At 43.8% G+C, this 18,549-nt stretch overlaps 6 protein-coding genes across 6 annotated transcripts; 2 read left to right on the top strand and 4 right to left on the bottom strand.

Annotated features, from left to right (window-relative positions):
• Positions 1 to 710: 710 nt before the first annotated feature.
• EAF02_006264 (uncharacterized protein) lies at positions 711 to 2,670 on the top strand. Its single transcript, XM_038902312.1, has 3 exons — positions 711 to 1,292; positions 1,365 to 1,936; positions 1,996 to 2,670. The coding sequence occupies exons 1-3, from the start codon at positions 1,055 to 1,057 to the stop codon at positions 2,173 to 2,175; spliced, it is 990 nt and encodes a 329-aa protein (XP_038757532.1). The 5' UTR covers positions 711 to 1,054; the 3' UTR covers positions 2,176 to 2,670.
• A 1,048-nt stretch (positions 2,671 to 3,718) lies between these two features.
• On the bottom strand, positions 3,719 to 6,476 carry EAF02_006263 (uncharacterized protein). The gene is made up of 2 exons (XM_038902311.1): positions 5,337 to 6,476; positions 3,719 to 5,285 (listed from the first exon to the last, which is right to left on the bottom strand). Exons 1-2 carry the CDS (start codon positions 5,578 to 5,580, stop codon positions 3,868 to 3,870), a joined length of 1,662 nt encoding a protein of 553 aa, XP_038757531.1. The 5' UTR covers positions 5,581 to 6,476; the 3' UTR covers positions 3,719 to 3,867.
• A 1,042-nt stretch (positions 6,477 to 7,518) lies between these two features.
• Positions 7,519 to 9,018, top strand: EAF02_006262 (uncharacterized protein; the record flags this gene model as incomplete). Its single annotated transcript, XM_038902310.1, has 1 exon — positions 7,519 to 9,018. One exon carries the CDS (start codon positions 7,519 to 7,521, stop codon positions 9,016 to 9,018), a length of 1,500 nt encoding a protein of 499 aa, XP_038757530.1.
• Positions 9,019 to 9,991: 973 nt separating this feature from the next.
• On the bottom strand, positions 9,992 to 12,402 carry EAF02_006261 (uncharacterized protein; the record flags this gene model as incomplete). The annotated part of the gene is made up of 4 exons (XM_038902309.1): positions 9,992 to 10,056; positions 10,118 to 10,185; positions 10,251 to 11,379; positions 11,850 to 12,402. 4 exons carry the CDS (start codon positions 12,400 to 12,402, stop codon positions 9,992 to 9,994), a joined length of 1,815 nt encoding a protein of 604 aa, XP_038757529.1.
• An 806-nt stretch (positions 12,403 to 13,208) lies between these two features.
• On the bottom strand, positions 13,209 to 14,745 carry EAF02_006260 (uncharacterized protein; the record flags this gene model as incomplete). The annotated part of the gene is made up of 5 exons (XM_038902308.1): positions 13,209 to 13,667; positions 13,694 to 13,828; positions 13,869 to 13,908; positions 14,102 to 14,470; positions 14,525 to 14,745. 5 exons carry the CDS (start codon positions 14,743 to 14,745, stop codon positions 13,209 to 13,211), a joined length of 1,224 nt encoding a protein of 407 aa, XP_038757528.1.
• A 740-nt stretch (positions 14,746 to 15,485) lies between these two features.
• Positions 15,486 to 17,911, bottom strand: EAF02_006259 (uncharacterized protein; the record flags this gene model as incomplete). Its single annotated transcript, XM_038902307.1, has 5 exons — positions 15,486 to 15,952; positions 16,002 to 16,122; positions 16,169 to 16,300; positions 16,360 to 17,446; positions 17,802 to 17,911. The coding sequence occupies 5 exons, from the start codon at positions 17,909 to 17,911 to the stop codon at positions 15,486 to 15,488; spliced, it is 1,917 nt and encodes a 638-aa protein (XP_038757527.1).
• Positions 17,912 to 18,549: the final 638 nt, after the last annotated feature.

Raw genomic sequence — 18,549 nt, 5'->3', positions numbered from 1 at the left:
GGGTCTTACTATCACCATGAACACATCAGCAAGAGTCATGATTATATGCGCGTGCCCAGGAAGGTCTCAGCGATTGGAACTCAGGTACTCTATGAAAAGAGAGGCCGATTTCCCATCAAATATCCAGCCTCGTACATGTTTTTGCGTGAACGGGTAGGTTGCAGAGGAACATCCGGCCAGCCAAAGTCTGTTGTATGTCAAGCAACATACGCCCCGTACCCGCCCGTTGTACAAATGATCCCGAAAACCGAAAGTGGAATTGTTCTTGTGGCTAAGATTGTGAGCATTGTGGTTGAGATTGCCGCATACCGACAGTTCAATCCAGGAAATACGATGGGTGCCACCATCGTCTTTTAAATTTGACAAGTTTCCAATTCATCCTTATACATTATGCTGGGCCAGCGGGGAATTCGCATTTCATTTGGATCGTAATTCGTGACTTATCATAACGAGCGTACTACTTAAGGTGAAACGATGGTAGGTCGGTTGTACTACTGGCAATGTCGTCAAAGTTTGATATTGGCCGGTTTCCTATCAAGCATTATTCCAAAAGGCCATGATCAAGGACAGATTGTAATGGATATAATCTCTGAGTGTCTAATTTTCCCAATGTGATGTTGCTCACGTGAATGTCATCTGATTTTATGCCATCACCAACCTCATGACTAAGGCCAAAAGTTCTATTTTTGGTCGGTCGAAAGAGTGGTTTCGCCGCCAACGAGAACTACCTAGTTGCCAGGGGGCATACGAGATGTCCAAGATTAATCAATGCTATTGGTGCATTCTTTCTCCCCCTTGGTCGCAACGACGACTCGCCATCATTCACACATTCACAATCTTTGCATTTCATCAAAATATTGCTAGATTAATATCGACCTACACAATTACGATCGCTAGTTTTATTTTTGCTACACCACATTCACTTGCTGCAGTTTTGAGATAGCTGATAACCATTCCATTGTGTTCGCGGGCATTCCTCGCGCCCAACAACATTCGACTTCCAACCTCCTCAGAATATCTCTAAGTACGTCGAACGACAACAATATAATTCACGATGGGCTTTGGGGACTTTTACTCGATCTGCGAACAAGCAGCGCTTCCATTATGTGCAGAGGTCGGAGCGATAACAACAATCGCGGGAAGTCATGGCATTGAGGCAAATTGTTATTCGCGCAATATTGAGTTGGCCAACACGATCATATTTCAAGGAGCCGCAAGCTTCGTACACATCCTCGCGTTAATTATGACGGTTATTATGATATTGCACGTCAGGAGTAAATTTACTGCTGTTGGTAGGTTAGGCCGGGGTGTATCTGAAGATGAAGAGTGAGTAAAATGATGGAAACTAATGCAACATTTTTCAGGCCGAAAAGAAATCACAACTTTCTTCTACATATATATGCTCCTCACATTCTTTACATTACTTCTTGATGCTGGTGTTATTCCACCTGGGACTGGACCATACCCATACTTCTCGGCTGTACAAAATGGTCTCACATCTGCCCTTACTGTCTGTTTATTGATTAATGGATTTGTTGGATTCCAATTATATGAAGATGGAACACGAATTTCAGTTTGGCTCCTTCGCTCAATCAGTGCCGCCATGTTCATCCTTACGTTCCTCGTTTCCCTCGCTACCTATATGTCCTGGGCAGGACTTGGACCCACTCGAACTATTGGACTCTTCGTTGTGCTATACCTACTATCTGCTATTGAGTTAGCTATTTACGGTATTATGCAAGTAATTCTTGTTGTGAACACTCTCCAGGATCGTTGGCCATTGGGTGAACTCTCTTTTGCCTTCTTCTTCTTCGTCGCGGGACAAGTTGTTCTTTACGCTTTCAGTACCAGCATTTGCAATGCTATCAGCCACTATTTGGATGGATTATTCTTCGCTTCAATCGCCAATCTTCTCGCAGTGATGATGATTTACAAGGTCAGTCCTAGTTCTATATCTGAATTTTCTAATTTTATACTGATTAACACTGTAAATAGTACTGGGACTCTATCACTAAAGACGATCTTGAATTTTCAGTTGGTATCAAGCAGAACAACTGGGAAGTCAAGGACCTTCTCGAAGATGACCGAAGAACCACTGTGTATCAAGACATGGACTATCAACACAGTCCCGGTCACCAACCTCGAAACTCGAATTATGGCGGCTTTAACTACTGAAAAGCCATATTGTAAAGCTAGGAAGTAATCGAAAACCGAATGTAATGGTGGAAGTACAGATGGGGGGTGATATGGCATGAGATAAGAATACCAGGGCTCATATTGCATTTTATTGCATCACGCGAGCAGAAACTGAAAGGCTGGAGAGGTTTTGAAATTTGGCCGGGCGTTTAATTGGATTGGGCGTTTTTGTATGAATCCATGGGTCTCTTGTAGATAGCAAGGGCTGTTCTAATCGTCTTCTTGGTCAACAAAATGACATGGCATGTAAAATGAGCGGAAGGGGGCGGTTGTTAGTTTTGGGATTGAAGAGGAAGCGTTGTGGTTTTTGAAGGGATTGGGAGGAGAAGAAGTTGGATATGCTTTGGAGGGGGCAGGGGGAGATGTATATCGATTGGAAATGGGAGAGAATGGTAGCGACGAAACTGAGATAGGGTAGGGGGTAGGAAGGGTCACGATAATAGCTTGTAAAGCGACATACAAATATGATATATGAGTGTTGTCTGCGAATAATGTTCCCATCTCATACAGTATGTCTCACTCTCTTTCTCTGTCTTTTCTTCTGGTGGTTCGATATTTGATATCATACACGAACTGGTGACTCAAAAAGATCTATAACCCAAGTGGTTTGCGGGAATCTTTCCAGGTGATACGTTTTTTCCCCATACATATTAGAATGAATCCCGAGCCAAGGCTCTTTTCTTCACCTATAATGTCTTCATTCGAATCCAAATTGACGCAGAACAACCCATCAAGAACGATTCTCAGATATACATACATACGTATATACACTGAATATTTCTCGCAAAGATCTTCTCATCTATTTCATCCCGCATCTCGCAACTCCAACTCGGAATGGGGGTTACGAGTACTTTATGTACTTAGGTATGTAATATGTAATATGTAATATGTAATATGTAATATGTAATATGTAATATGTAATATGTAATATGTAATATGTAATATGTAATATGTAATATGTAGTATGTAGTATGTGTAGATAGGTTTCTAGAAGGATATCTTCTTAGAGGGGTTGGGGGAGATGTGTTGTATTGTATTGTAAGGTTTAGTGATTTGATGTGATGTGAACGCGATATCTCACAATGTAGGATTGTTTGGGAGGGAGAGAAGGGAAAGAAGGAGGGAGAATGTTGGTGATTCTTTTTCATGATTCGGATTTTGATGTGTTGGAGGGGTGTTTGTCGTATGGGGTGTGGGTGGGGTGTGGGTGTGGAGGTGGAGGTGGAGGTGGAGGTGGAGTGTTTGGTATTGATATTGCGGTCGCTGGGTATCTATTGACGTTGAGTTTTGGTGGTGGTGATGGGGAGTTGGGAAATGGAATGCGAAGACGGAAAACGAGGATGAAAAGAGTCGATTTTGATGCCTCGCATAGTTGAAGTTAATGATTCTTAGATGTTCATTCACTTCACTCAGGGTGGATTGGTACTGAGGGTGCACGTACAGATGAAGTATGTATATTGATAATTGTCATAATATTCTTTCTTAAATATTTCTATACAAGTACTTGGCTAACTCCTCTCCACGCATTATTGCTTCGCGTGCAAAATCAAAATAATTCTCATCCATCCAACCATACACAACTACTTATGTATTTGAAATTTGCCCACTATAATAATATCCGTATCCGTATCCCTATGCACATACCCAAGTCTTCTTTTCTCCAAACAAAACCTACAACCTCGGTTCCACCATTCCTCTCCATCCAGCCTCCTGTGCAATCATCTCCGCTGCCCTCTCTCCAATTGCCAAAACTGTCAACATAGGATTGATTGTAGTCATCGTTGGGAAAACACCAGCATCCGCCACTCTCACACCCTTAAGTCCTCTGACCTTCAATTTCTCATCACACACACTCATCTTGTCCTGCTCACTGCCCATTTTGGTAGTTCCAGCTGGGTGATAAACGGTGTGAGCAACCTTTCTTCCGTATTCGGAAAGTTGTTCATCAGTTTGAACTTCTGGGCCGGGTGCTACTTCACGGAGAAGCCAGTTTGAGAAAGGTGCCTTCTTTGCGATTTCACGTGCGGCCTTGAGACCGGCGACAATGGTGGCCGCATCGTAGCCTTCGGGATCGGTGAAGTAGCGGAAGTCGAGGGCGGGTTTTACAGAGGGATCGGAGGAGGTGAGGTAAATACGTCCACGGGATCTGGGACGGGGGATGTTGGGGGTCATGCAGAATGCATTTAGAGGGGCGTCGTAGCCTAGACGAGCAGTGTTGAGACAGAAGGGGATTTGGTAGCAGTGCATCATGATATCTGCAATGGTGCCATCTGGGAGAGCTTTAGGGTTGAGTTCTGGGTGGATGTGGTTTTTGGCGGCGTTGGGGAGTTCACGACGGAGGAAAATACCAGCGTCACTGTCCATGGTAGTTTGAGGTGGTACGGGGGCATTGAGTTCCCACATGATGATGGATTCGGGGTGGTCGATAAGATTCTCTCCTACACCTGGAAGGTCGTGTACGACGGGGATGTTAAGGTCTTTGAGTTGTTGGGCAGGGCCAACTCCAGAGAGGAGCATAAGACGACAGGTATCGACTGCGCCAGCACAGAGGATAGTTTCGGTCTTAGGGGAGACGGTGAGTTTCTCGCCGGATTTCAAGGTTACGTTTACGCTCTTGACAGTCTTGCTGGAGTCAAAGTTAAGTTTGCTGACCCAGGCATTGGTGAGGATAGTCAAGTTTGGTCGACTCTCGGCACCGCGGAGAATTGGGTGAATGTAAGCGACGGAGGCCGAACTCCTTCGTCCATCATCTGGGTTATATGATACTGAGAAGAAACCAACTCCTTGTTCGAGAGCACCCTTTTCACGAATCTCGTGGTTGAAATCATGGATGATGGGAATGTCCATGGCAGTAGAGCAAGATTGGACCCAATCCTTACAAATTTGATTTCTGTGGCGTGGATGAACAGGGTTAGTTTGGTTGCGGAGGTTATCAATGAGACGCATCATGGTCTTGAATCCCCATCCTTTACATCCCAAACTCTCCCAAATTTGACAATCATACTCGAATGGACGGAATGATATCAGAGTGTTGTGAGAGGAGCAACCTCCAAGAACCTTAGCACGTGAGTGTCTAATGTATGAATTTCCTATATTCTGTCAGCATCAACTTCCAATGCTCCGAGAAAAGTCATAATCACCATTTGGTTGTTCCGTGGTTCCGTAGTCATAATCCAATTCTCCACCAAGTAATGTAAGCCATTCTTTGAGTTTCAATACTTTGTCATTATTGAAATCACTAGGACCACCCTCAATCATAAGAATCTTCTTATTTGGTAAGTATTCGGAAAGTCTGCTAGCAATAACACATCCTGCTGTTCCACCTCCAACAATGACATAGTCAAAGTCGTTGACTTGAGATGGGGATAGAAGATCGGTAGTCATTTTGAATACTTGGTCTGATAAGTTTTGAATATCCAAAAGGAAAGGATTCTATTATATTCAAAAGAAAAAGATCTAAATAAGAAACGATGAACGTATTTGTAATAGTAACGTGTAGAAGGTCGCCCTCAGGTGATTTCTATCTAGGGATTGAGATTGATGATATCCTAGTCGGGGAGGGGCTGGAAGTGGATTCCCAATCGAGGTTATTCGGTATAATCGTATAAGGCGGTATCGTAAGAGGCTATGGACGATCGAAGACGGACCCCCTGGGGTTGACTATTGCCTGCCAGGCATGCAAAGATATAAAATGATAGATAAAAATTGCCAAGTAGGGAAAGAGGGCGCGTGGTCTTTTGGATGGTTTGACTTATGAAATGACGGTGAAGACGAATCCAGATGGAATTTGTTAGTGAGAGAGAACGGAGAAGAAAAAATTAGTTAAAAAATGGAGAGAGAGAAAGATGTCTATCTAGCCTTAGGAAACTAACTTCCCTCCTAGTGAATGTTTAAGAAGTCCTTTACGAAGTACCTGGTAGTTTTACCAAGTTATCAAGGATCTTCAATCCAGTAATACTGTAGTAAAATTGACTTTTTGGTCAAGAGAATGAATGAATCATGGTCATGCCATGACTTTTTTGAATCATGTCGTAGTAATCGTACATGTAGATGATAGTTTGACTCTGTCAGTCAGTCGATCAGTTGAAGGAGATGCCAATGTGTTTAGGAAATCATATAAGGTTATCATTAATCATCACTTCGATACTCTTACTCTTGCTAGAGTAGTATGGATAGCAGATACCTACTCTACCGATATAAACCATCTCAAACAATGAAATCATATGCTGCACAAAGAAAAGTTTAATCTGAGGTCTGAAGTCTGAAGTCTGATGTCTGATGGAAGTCAATGAATGGATGATTAAATGAATGAATATCGTAGTGTTCAAAGGAAAACTTTTTCCTGGTGCTCTGATGTTGTTTGATGTATTGTGTATTAGACCAAATGAGGTTTAGATCTGGTCAGCTTTTCTGGGGGACTGAAACATGTTGACCAATAATGACTTGTATTGACACCCAGTTGTTACAATCTAAGTTAATGTAAAATGCCAAGCCGTTACTTTTAACCTGGTCAATCGTCGTCATTACCAAATGAAGTGAGTTTTTCCCTACATACATCCATACATCCATCCATCCATCCACTCATCCATCGTACATAATCTTTCTATCAGACTTCAAGCAGTCAAAACTTCATTCATCTAACTCTCCAGGTAAAGTCTTTCACTCTCCGGAGTATACGATCCACTAGCTACCGTGTCCCCCTCGTCTTGTCTTATCGATATCGATATCTATTCCCCCTTGACTTATCATCCATATCAATGCCATTGAACTTCCCATCTTGCTCCTCCTTATCATCATCTCCAAAGATTCACAAGCCCTCCCGCTATCTAGATCCATCTACGGAGTACGGAGCAGAGGTGGCTGGTCATCAATAACATATAATCGCCTCATCTGCATCTACAATCCCCCGAGAAGAAGGCGATTTCCCGTATCCAGTATTCCGCTCGGTATCTGGCAAACGATTCTCTTTCTGGTCCGACATTCCGCCATATTTGACAATTTCCATCTTGGATATTTTTCATCGTATCCAATTTTTCCCACTCCACACTGGCCACGATTCCCAATTAGTATTGGTGTAGAGGTTTGAATCAAGTCCACGAGGTCCATTCCAGGAATTCACTTCTTAGCTACCGAAGAATACCGGTATCAAGGGTGTGCGCTCTCCTTTTGCCCCACTAAGGAAATTATTTGCTTCGAGACCCATTCCCTTCTTTACCTCATTGTGTAGTATCATCCTAAGGTTTTCATTGGTGAAAGAAGTGAGTGAGCATTGAAAGTCATTGAGTATCAGCAGAAGATTGATCATCAAAACTTATCCTCAAAATGTCTACATACGCAGAACAACAGCTTTACTATGATGGCAAAGTCCAACAAGCAACTTCACAAGAAACATTCACAACAGTCAACCCCGCAACAGGAAAACCTTTAGCACAGGTACAAAAGGCTTCTCCATCAGATATTGATTCCGCGATAGCTTCGGCACGCAAAGCATTCCCATCATGGTCCCAGACACCACCAATTGTCCGCTCCCGAATCCTTCTCAAAGCCGTTCAAATACTTCGCGAACGAAACGATGAAATTGCTAAGGTGGAAACACACGATACAGGCAAAGCTTATTCAGAAACCAGCGCAGTCGATGTTGTTACTGGAGCAGACGTGCTAGAATACTTCGCAAGCTTAGTCGCAAGTGGGGGAATGAATGGCGAAACTACACAATTAAGACCAGATGCATGGATATATACCAAAAAGGAAGCTTTGGGCGTGTGTGCCGGCATTGGAGCTTGGAACTATCCAATTCAAATCGCTTTGTGGAAATCTGCACCTTGCTTAGCAGCTGGAAACTGTATGGTCTATAAACCATCGGAAGTAACCCCATTACACGGCCAAATCCTCGCACAAGTTTATGCAGAAGCTGGATTACCACCGGGAGTCTTCAACATCGTACATGGAGATGGATCAGTAGGAGGATACTTGACCACCCATCCAGGTATTGCCAAAGTAAGTTTCACAGGTCAAGTTTCAACTGGACAAAAGGTTGCTGCTTCAGCAGCTGGCGGCATGAAATATGTTACCATGGAGTTGGGCGGTAAAAGTCCTCTCATAATCCTCCCAGATACCGACCTTGAAAATGCTGTCGATGGAGCCATGATGGCCAACTTCTACTCGACCGGTCAAGTCTGCACAAATGGAACCCGAGTTTTCGTACACGAAAGTATGAAATCGGCATTCGAGAAACGTCTTGTCGAAAAGATGGAATACATTAGAGCTTTGGAACCAATGGATGCCAACAGCAATTTTGGTCCTCTCGTCTCAGAAATCCATCACAAGAAAGTGCTCAACTATATTCGACACGGAATTGAAAATGATAAAGCAAAACTCCTCTACGGTGGTCCCGAAAAACCAACCAATATCCCAAGTGGCCATGAATCAGGCTTCTGGGTTCGCCCTACAGTCTTCACAGACTGTACAGATGATATGCTTATTACCCGCGAAGAAATCTTCGGTCCAGTTCTTTGCATCCTCACATATTCTACCACAGAAGAAGTTATCCGTCGCGCCAACGATACCAAATTAGGATTGGCAGCTGGTGTCTTCGGCAAGAATATTAATGAATGTCATGAAGTGATCGGTCAGATTGAAGCTGGCATCACATGGATTAATTCATGGGGAGAGAGTCCTGCGGAGATGAGTGTAGGAGGTTGGAAAATGAGCGGAGTAGGTGTTGAGAATGGAAGGAGGGGATTAAATGCTTGGGTTAGAGAGAGAAGTACATTAGTGCAGAATGGAGGTGGAGAGGTGGGAACCGTTTTTTGTAAATTGTAAATTTGGAGTTGGTGGTGCTTAGATAGATAGATATACCTGCATTTGAGGGAGTTGAGGAATTGAAAGTTGAGAAAGGGGGTTTGCTTCCCGCATACATCCTAAAATCTAGATTATTGGTCCACATCAATGAACGTAGCATAGACGTGTCTTGTGACACTGGTCACAGAGGTCACAGAAAACATATCATTCTGGTAGAATGAAAAGAACATTCAACATTCTGCCTGCTCGTCTGAGGTCAACTAGAGACGAAATCACATTTGAGAATGTCAATCTGTAAATTCAAGTATACATATCTCGGGACAAGGGCGAATAGTGAACATCACATAGCAGTACTTTGACCTTATGTCAAGGTCAAAGCTGTCAAAAGACACAGGTATAAAAAAGAACTTTTTTTTTTACATCTACTCAGACAGAACTGTTCTCTCTTTACCTCACCTTTTTTTTCTTCTTCATCTCGTTTTCAACCATTTTCTGCAACTCGCCATCAACTTTCTCCAGCCCTTTGAAATGGCAACATTCTTGCTAGTGCAAGATGATTGTTATCATGTAGCCCTCTGCATGAATATTGCCATTTTCGTACTCCAGGCCAAAATCGGTATCCAACATCGTCATAAATATTGAGGACAAAATCTCCGTCATTCTCTGATTAACTCTCATGTGTGCAATCTTACAAAATGCTCCGCTGCGTTACCTTGAATGTCAATTTCTATGTTCGTACATCGTAAGCTCATAATATTCGTCATTCGTAGATACCAGGTATTCGTTGTTCGTCCAGGGGGGGGGTTCCCCGGGGTTTTAGCTTTTTGGAGTTTTTTTGGGGATGTTTTTTGTCGATGGGTGCGCTTCCGCTTGGTGATACACAAGGTAAAATTCTCTCAGAAGATACTGTTCATTATAGTCGTACAAATTTCTCTTGGCGGCTTTTGTTGTATTTCTGTACCTCTGCCGGGAAAAAATCAATAAAATGAATCGATCAAGCCGAAGTCATGACTGCAACAGGTGCGGCAAGTGCCAATCTTTGAGCTCTGATCTCGATTTCTGTGGTGGCATTAGTTGCTTGTCTTGAATATCAGAACCATCCCAGTGGATATGTGCTCACCTTCTCTCAATGTCGGATCGGAATCACCGCTCTCGTCATGGAAATCCTCGAGGGAGCCGAGGCGATCACTAGCAAGATAAATTAGCTAGAGGTCGCGAGGAAAGAACGATCGACGGTTTCATGGGGGACATACTCAGCACGAATTTCAGCATTGGGGTGCAACTTTTTATAGCAATGAACAAAGTTATCAAGGTCACTTTCCTCGGCAATTACAATTCTCAACCTCGCGCTTTGAATCTCGACACGGTCATAACGTTCCTCGACTTCCGCCTTATACTCCTTCTTCGATCTCGGCCTATAAATCTCGATTCTGCAGTTGCCCGACTCTCTGTGATAGAAGCCTCCAAGAATCCAAGAACCATTGACTACAAACGCGGGATACTTTGAGGATTTGTTATCAGCGCCATCAAAGGGGTGCAAGACTCCATTTTTCGCGAGCACCACTTGTAGGCTATAGTTATGACCGAATTGTTGCCTAGGATTAAGACTACCTTTCGTGCCAGACCAGGTAACAGGGTAGGAGCGAGACGGAGCGCCAGCATCATAAGAAATATACTCGATAGGAATATGAAGAACGAAGTGTAGTACAGCCTCTGTAATGCTAGTCTTGTTAGTAATAGCTGTTAGTCGAAACGGCTCTGGGCTGGAGGTTCTAGCGCCAGCGACTGCTCCTCGTGAGGAGCCTACATGACTATTTCTTGGAGTCAAGATCCTTGATTGCATTGCATCTACATTACTAGGTTGATGGACGAGACTTGACATGTGTGCTGGCTCTACATTTATAGATCGAGATACCCCGGTCACCTCTGAAGTTGACTCCTCCTTGATAGCCTGTTGCCGACCAAATTGAGGGGCTTGGCCAGTCCAGTTCCTACTCGCACCGCTGGCACTTGAAGGACTGGTTGCACTTGGGCGTACTTCTCGGACTCTATATGCTTCATCATGATTTTCCTGAATTTGAGTCGGGGCTCCAGTCTTCGAGATCTCTGTATTATCGTAAGGATAGCTCAAATTGGCGTCAGAAGCCTTTCGCTTTAAGGGAGCGGTCAGTTGGTCCTTGCGGTGATACGTGCGTTGTTTCTTTCTCATGCTCGGGACATCATCGGGAAGTCCAGTGTTCGACAATGTCTTTTTGGGAGCGCTCATGAGAGGTCTACTGATTTGTGACGACGAGTAACCTTGACGTGCGATATGTTCAAAGGCAGGAGGGCAGCTGGGAACGTCCAATGTGGGGGTATTGACCAAAGAGTTCAGCGCATGAGCTGGTTGAATCTAGCAGAAACTGAAATTGATGGTATAGAACCATTCTGAAGGATTGTTGCGTTCCTCCCGGCCAAGGCTACTATATCGCCCTGCGGTATCCACAGGGGGGCACCATGACTGAGCATGAGAAACCATAAGGCTTGTCAGAGGCCATGCCCAGCGATTGTGTTGGAACATGAAATGTCCAAAGGGTCTCGAAAATAGGATGCAATCATTCATTGTAGGACTTGTTTCTCTCTTGATCGAGGTAGATGACAAGGCCTTAGTCTCTGACGATTAATCGAGTGATCATCATTTGAAGATGGTCTGAACTGAAAGGCTTGCGGCCATAGGAGAAGAAGTCCATGAAGCTCCCATCGGTGGAGGAACTCTGGGTTCAAAGTCTGGAGAATCCATGAAAAGTGATTGATTATCATCTGGGCTAGCCACAATGAATTGATCCCGAATCACTCTCTCAGTTCGACCTCACAGGGCATCGTCAATTCACTAGCGGAACTAGTAGATGGGATATCGATGGCGGCGCCAGTGGCTGTGACAGAGATCGCAAGACCAGAACCCAATGTGGAAATACTGTTTTCTTGTAACAAGCTCTTCGACATTCTCTGCAAAGATTTCCTTGGCTCTTTCGCTGAACTCTTGACTTTGCAAAGTTTCTTAGTATGCAATTCTTGAAGTTTCTTGAAAGATCTACCACTTTTCTTGAACAATTCTTTCTCCAAATCTTCTCGCTCCTTGGTACAATCTGCCTCCAGTGCTTGCAACTTTTGCAAATTTTTCTTGTAGGCGTTATCGATTTCCAAAAGCACATCTTTATGAAGAGTGGCCTTAGCACGACGTTTTCGATCTTCCAATTTTGCGACGGCGACATTATATTCTTGTAGGCTTGCTTGATCTGCTAAGTCATAGCTACTGCCTTTAGAATTTGTATCGCGCTCCATAAGTTCTTGAAAGACAACTTGCATCTCCCGATGGTAGGGCTCGGTTTTTTCCGCTGTGGGTTTGAGTTTTCTGGATTCGTCCATCTTGTAAAAAGAAAGAGGAAAGAACAGGTGGGAGAAATTGAATTGCAATAATACCAGAAGCCACTGCAAAGTGTGTGCGCTTCTCGTTATTTTGGGAAAGAGCGCCTCGGCAATTGACAAATGCAAAGCCAGTGAGAATGCAATGGTGAAACGATGTACTTTAATTGAAAGAAGAAGGAAGAAATCCGTTTCCCAAAGGAAATAGAAAGAAGTCCAAAAAGATTTAACCAATCGATCTTGAATTTTTTGTGTGTTGTAAGGTTTAGGAAAAGGTTGTTGTGGGAGATTTGTTGGTGGGAATATCATATGGGTAATATTTACGCGTGAAATTGCCCTGAAATCTCTGTTACCATAGCATCATTTCAATTCACTATCTCCTCCATCTGGAATTTTTTAATTGGTCACCTGAAGCTCAAGATTGAAGTAAATAGAAGTGAATTTTGGGAGACGGAAGTCTCTGATACAATTATGAATTTGCATTCGTCGAACTCCACTGCTCCGCCCATCACAGTCTTCTTGATATCCCGAACTTCATATCATCCCGGCTATTCGAGGAAGATACCTAGATTTAGGAAGTTGAACATGCAATGGCTTTTGACTCGACCTCAAGTCTCCGAGTTGGCCATGGTTTCAACCATTATGTTCATCGTCAAGCTCTCTGAGAATACACAAACTAGAACCATAGCTGCAAGAAGTTCATTCACTTTGATCCACAGCTCCGTGCCTTTTGTTCCTGTGCCACCTTCACCCCATAGTAGACGTTTCAAGAACATACTTTCCACATTGAATTCTCATCTCTTACAACTTCATCCTAACAACCTTGAACGGCAAGTCCTCTTCGGTGATCTCATCAAATCCCGCTGCCGGTACAATCTTCGCGTTTCTAACACCATCGCAGTCAATAACCGTGTACCAATGAGAATGGAAAACTCACCCAACCACAAATCCTTTCCCACCTCATAAGCCCTCGCCTTCCCTCTCCCCTTTGCCTCCTTCGTCAACTCCCTCAGTCTCACCTCAAATCCATCTTTATTCTCAGGCCTACGCTCACCATCTTTACTCTTACCCTTACCATCCTTGGCATCCTTACCTAGTATCCCTACCATATTCAAAGGTTCCAACAATCTCAGTTCGTGACTCCAAGCTGGTATTTTCCTAGGCCAGATGATTGTTGCTTTGAGACTTTTAAGCGACTTCATGGACCCGATTATCATCCATGTACGTTCCCAACGGGGCACGTCGTTAGAGGAGGATTCGTTTATAGACTGTATGGATGGGAAGGTTAGCGAACTGTTGGGAATGAACAGATGTGAGGGCAGAAGGGGAGGAGGAAGATTTGGGATAATGATGGGGTGAGAAGGAAATGGGTCAGGGAGGTTGGTATTTGAAGAGACCCAGAAAGTGCGAAATCAAAGAATTGATTGTGCTTCCGAGATGATTGTATCAAAGGAGAAATCGAGGGTTACGGAGGTTATGGAATCAAAGCGATGGGGAAGAATCTCGTTACTGAAAGAGATGAAGGATTCCATGCTGTCGAAGTTGAAGGTGTTGGTTGAGTAGAGAAGAGAGATTGCCTCCGAGTAAGCTATATTTGTTAGCTTCAAGTTTTGCCTCATCTTTCAATGGACACTCAGATATCTGATCGAAGTAGGAGAGAGACACAAGGTAAATGCGAGATAAATGTGAAATATAAGCATACATCCGTCTACAAACCTGTAGCAGCTGAATCAAACTACCACTCCTCTCCCCAATTCTCTCATGCACCCCACTCCCGCCAAGGATCTTCACGCCCCTACAGCCCGCAACGATACACGCATCCTCCTCTCTCGCCCCTACATCCGAGTCTTTTCTATCACATGTACAAACAACATGACTGCAACTTATCCTTCCTGCTGATGATATGTAGCACCTTCCCTCCAAGCACCACTTATAAATCTCATCCTCGACCTCCGACCGGCAAATTCCAAAAAAAATGTACTCCCCTTGACCAAAGAATTTCCTCTCCAAGGCTCCCACTTTCATCCGTATCAACCTCAAACACCATCCCAAAAACCCCCCAATCATAACCCTCACTCGGCTTCAGTGGCCTCTCTCCTTTCTCTTCGTTCTCTCACTAACAGGCGCTGGAGGCACGTAAGATTTACTCGCCTTTCCCGTATACCTATGTTGTTCATACGGTCTCTTGACCGTCTTGTATGGTTTACTTGGTAAATGTTCCGAAGAACGAGAGCCTGGTAGTGCATCGAGAGCCTTTTGAATGAGATGAGCAGAAAGACGTCTTCGTTCTGGGCCCCAGAGATGGTTTCTAGACAGCGGAATGTGTTCGCTAGGTGTGGTTGACATATTGGTGTGTTTTCATATCATGTAGTTCTTGTGGTATGATATCTCTAAGAAGCCGACAAAAGTCGCGAAGTGTGATTTAGTTACAGATGATAGTGGAAGACGTTGCACATATTTCATGTTTATAAATCGGTGAGGTTGGTGCCAAGTAAGCCATCCCATTTTGTTCGTAGGATACTGGCAAATCGGCACCGGGTTTTTTGTTCTCACCGAAGGAAGGAAGGAATTCACCTTGCATGAACAAATCATTTTGTGATGTGCAGCCAGGGATTGGCGCATCATCATACTCATTTAGACTCATTGTCAGCTTACACCCTGGACATTATGAGTCGTATACTGCATAGATCTCTCTCCAGTATTATTCGCATGGTGGATAATGGTTGACAATTTGCTTGCATTTGTTTTCTTTGAAATGTGACAGAAAAAAATCACCAACAGCACGCTGACATAGTGGACCTTGGGGTAGGGACAAGCTCGAGACTCGATAGAAAAAAGTGAGCACAAGATGCCAATCACGTGATCGTGAGACACCATAATTCGCAGGCGTCGTGGTGGTGGAATTCTAGTTTGGGTATAGGTTAGAGGCAGAGAACATCTACTAGGGGTATTATGAAGGATTGGTACCCACAAAGACAAGAAACCCTCGAGCCGAGCTGCGCCGCCCAGCAGGAGAGAGTGAAGGCTGAAAGGCTTCGATCAAGAATATGAAAATATCAATATATTTGTTGGATATCTAGATTCGCTCAAAAACAATACTCTTCCACATGCAAGAAAATTCCATTCGCCCCCGTTCCTTTATGCACCGCTCTCTCATCACTCAACTTGGCTGTTGAATTCCTAACCTTAGCCACCAAACCCTTTCCACAACAGACTGTTATGGCAGTTTCTCCTCCCGTGATTTCTATTGGCCCTCTGATAAATTGACTAATATCTGGTCTTCCATTCAAATATATTATATCTCTCACTCCCCTCCGTGATTTCTCGCTTGATTTTGCCTCCGGTTTTTTGGCACAGCAACAACCACCCCCAGGTTGAGGAGAATCTCCAGAGACGCGCGATATTTGTTGAGTGGTGATGAGGGATTCTGTTTTATCTGAATTCTTTTCATCGTTATATGATTGCGTTTGAACTTCGTATGGAGATTTCGTCGTCGTTTGTCGTCCCACTGGATCGCGGATTGCAGCAGCATCCTCCTGCCTCTGATGATGAGCTAGATGCAATGGATTTCATCCTTGAATCTCCTTCTTTATCCTCCTCACTTGATTGATATCCTGCTCTTCCTTCTTCGGCTTTTGAGCTAGTCATTGATGCTCCATCGTTGCCAGTGACGGCAATTTTCACAATTAATTGAATACCCTTCTTGTCCGCAAGAGAAGCGCGCTTCTAACCGTTTAGTATAAAAGTCGATGTGGCTACGCTCGCGGACCACAAGAAGGAACTGAATCCGCTGCACACATGTTGGTGTGGGATTATGGAGGATGGATTCGAGGATGGGGAGAGTGTAAGATGCACCAGTGGAAGCGGAAATCAGAAGAATAGTCTCATAAGAGCTCCAGTTCTGCAAGTAAAGTTAGTATGGAATCGTTGGATTTTTGAGGGAGAGAATAATGCACATACTGGAGGTACACCGTAGGGGCCAGAAACAAATGCGGTCAAAATAGCAGTCTTGTCAAGGCTCTGCATTTTCGATGCATAATTGTGTATTCTTCTCGAGAATCCCTTCTGAGCCCGGATCGCAAGTTGGATCTCATTACAATGACACTTATTCGACGTCTGATATGGACTCGCGATAGTAAAGGGATGAGTCTCAAGTGGACCGAGCCTCGGAAGCCACAGATACATATGTTGACCTGCTTTCCATGTGAATGGTGCGTCCTTGATACTGATTATGGTTATATCAGCACTCAAAGCCTGTAACTCCGCTTGATGGCCAACTCTTTGCATTCCTCTGCAAGCTGCTCCGACAACCTTCACTCTGAAATTCCTGACAATAAGTAGGATACCTCTCAAAACCCAGTCAAATGACATGGCCGCCACAGCAAACCATACGTTATACCTAGCATACTCAGGTACGTGTATGTACAACAGCCACAAAAATACTGCTGCGCAAGCAATATGTTGCAACACGAAGACTTCATAAGCCATCCTTCTCAAAGGACTCAAGGAGCTTAAGAAGGTCCAAAGCAATATACCCCATGCGCCCATTCCATACTTTACCATTGGCATAAGTTTAAGCTCAAAGGAGACAAAGTCTGCTCGGACCCATTCCTGAAAGAAAAAGGCACCATGAACCGTGACAGTGAGGAGTAAGGTCCTCGAAACCCAACGATGAAACCAGTTCAATCTTTCATGAGAACTTCCAATCAAGGCTCCAATAATGTTCGACTTGGAAGAAAGTAAGTAGATAAGCGGAACTTGCGTAACTGAGATCCAAGCGCCCCGAAATCCAATGCGTTCATAGTAGTAGGCATCTTTTATTGTGACGTCGTATGTCATCATGAAGATCAAGATTGCCCAGTAGCAAAGAAGAAGAATAGTGCGGCCTGACGAGGGAGGAGATAACCATGAGAGATAAGGAGTTGAAATATGAATTTGAGGATATGATGATTCTCGAAAAATGGCTGTAGCTGTTGCGTATATCTCTTGGATTCGGTTACTCGGTTTGGTGGGATATTTTAGAGAAACTATTTTGCTTCTCCGAAGTCTGTTGGGATATGTTAGCGATCTATAATCTCTCCAGGTCATTGTTGTTGCTCTTGCTCATCTCTGGAACGTTTTCCAAAGCGCTTTCATGATTCCCTTCGGCGCGAGGTCGTTTGGGATGTGGATACTCTATATTCCTCTGAATGCCCACATCCCTCCCATCACAACGGAAGAAAGATGACCGGTCGTCTATCCCATAGCTTGAGTTTCCAAACAATGGATACCCGCAATGATTTTGTCAAATCACCAATAACGAACTTCTCCCACAACTCCAAAGAAGAAGAAGAAAAATCCACTAACCTATCCAATCTCTCCACCTCTCAAAACCCCTACACAGCAACACCGCACCCACAAACCCGGCAATAATATACCAATATCCCAACGCCAACTTCTGATTATAAGGTCTGAACATCATATTCGAACCCATATCCATCCCACCACTCATCCCACTCATAAGTGCGTCCATCTTGTCCTAGATATATCGGCCTTCACCAGAAAATTCGTAAATCGTAATTGTCTTATCTTCCTCTCCTTCTTCAACGTCGCAGCCTTCCCGGCTTCCGAACCAGCGAAAATAATCTCCTTGAAGAAAGTCGGCCTCTCCCCTTTCCAAATGATGAGGCAAGACGAGAATATGTTGATGAATGATTTCCCCACTTATCGTAATCGAATGTTGAAAGTCCGGATCACTTCAATAAATTTCGATGTTCCCGCCAACCTTTTTCGCTATCAACCAATCCTGGGTGTTGTATCTCTGCTCTTCTTTCTTTGATCGATAAGAAGCCTCGTTCGTGGAATTACAATGCAACTATGCACAAAAGTCACCAAACTTTCCTTCCCTCACTTCCGGTATCAATTAATCGCAATCAACCCCAATTCCTCAAGATCAAATCGTAATTAAATATACCAAAAGAGAAAATCCAGTCAATCTTTCACCGTCATTCAAAATCAAGATCCAAAATCCAAAATCCAAATCGAATGATAAGTTTAAGCATTTACTAATTATCAACAGAGGACCAAAACATGTGTATGCCAAGCGACTAAACTCGGCTATGATCCCTGCCAAGTGGCTTGAAATGTGCTCAATTGCGCTCGTTTACCCTA

The sequence above is a fragment of the Botrytis sinoallii genome (assembly GCF_014898435.1).
Source record: "Botrytis sinoallii strain Bc 23 chromosome Unknown BSIN_010, whole genome shotgun sequence".
Classification (NCBI taxonomy): domain Eukaryota; kingdom Fungi; phylum Ascomycota; class Leotiomycetes; order Helotiales; family Sclerotiniaceae; genus Botrytis; species Botrytis sinoallii.
The sequence above is the reverse complement of the archived record's forward strand: the minus strand, read 5'-3'. Positions and strand labels throughout refer to the sequence as shown.

Bases quoted from the DNA above. Each gene is read 5' to 3' on its own strand.
- EAF02_006263 (XM_038902311.1), bottom strand. From the start codon at position 5,580: ATGACTACCGATCTTCTATCCCCATCTCAAGTCAACGACTTTGACTAT. The intron at 5,286-5,336 runs GTGATTATGACT...GACAGAATATAG, and splicing joins AACCACGGAACAACCAAATG to GAAATTCATACATTAGACAC.
- EAF02_006264 (XM_038902312.1), top strand. From the start codon at position 1,055: ATGGGCTTTGGGGACTTTTACTCGATCTGCGAACAAGCAGCGCTTCCA. The intron at 1,293-1,364 runs GTAGGTTAGGCC...AACATTTTTCAG, and splicing joins GAGTAAATTTACTGCTGTTG to GCCGAAAAGAAATCACAACT. The intron at 1,937-1,995 runs GTCAGTCCTAGT...CACTGTAAATAG, and splicing joins CAGTGATGATGATTTACAAG to TACTGGGACTCTATCACTAA.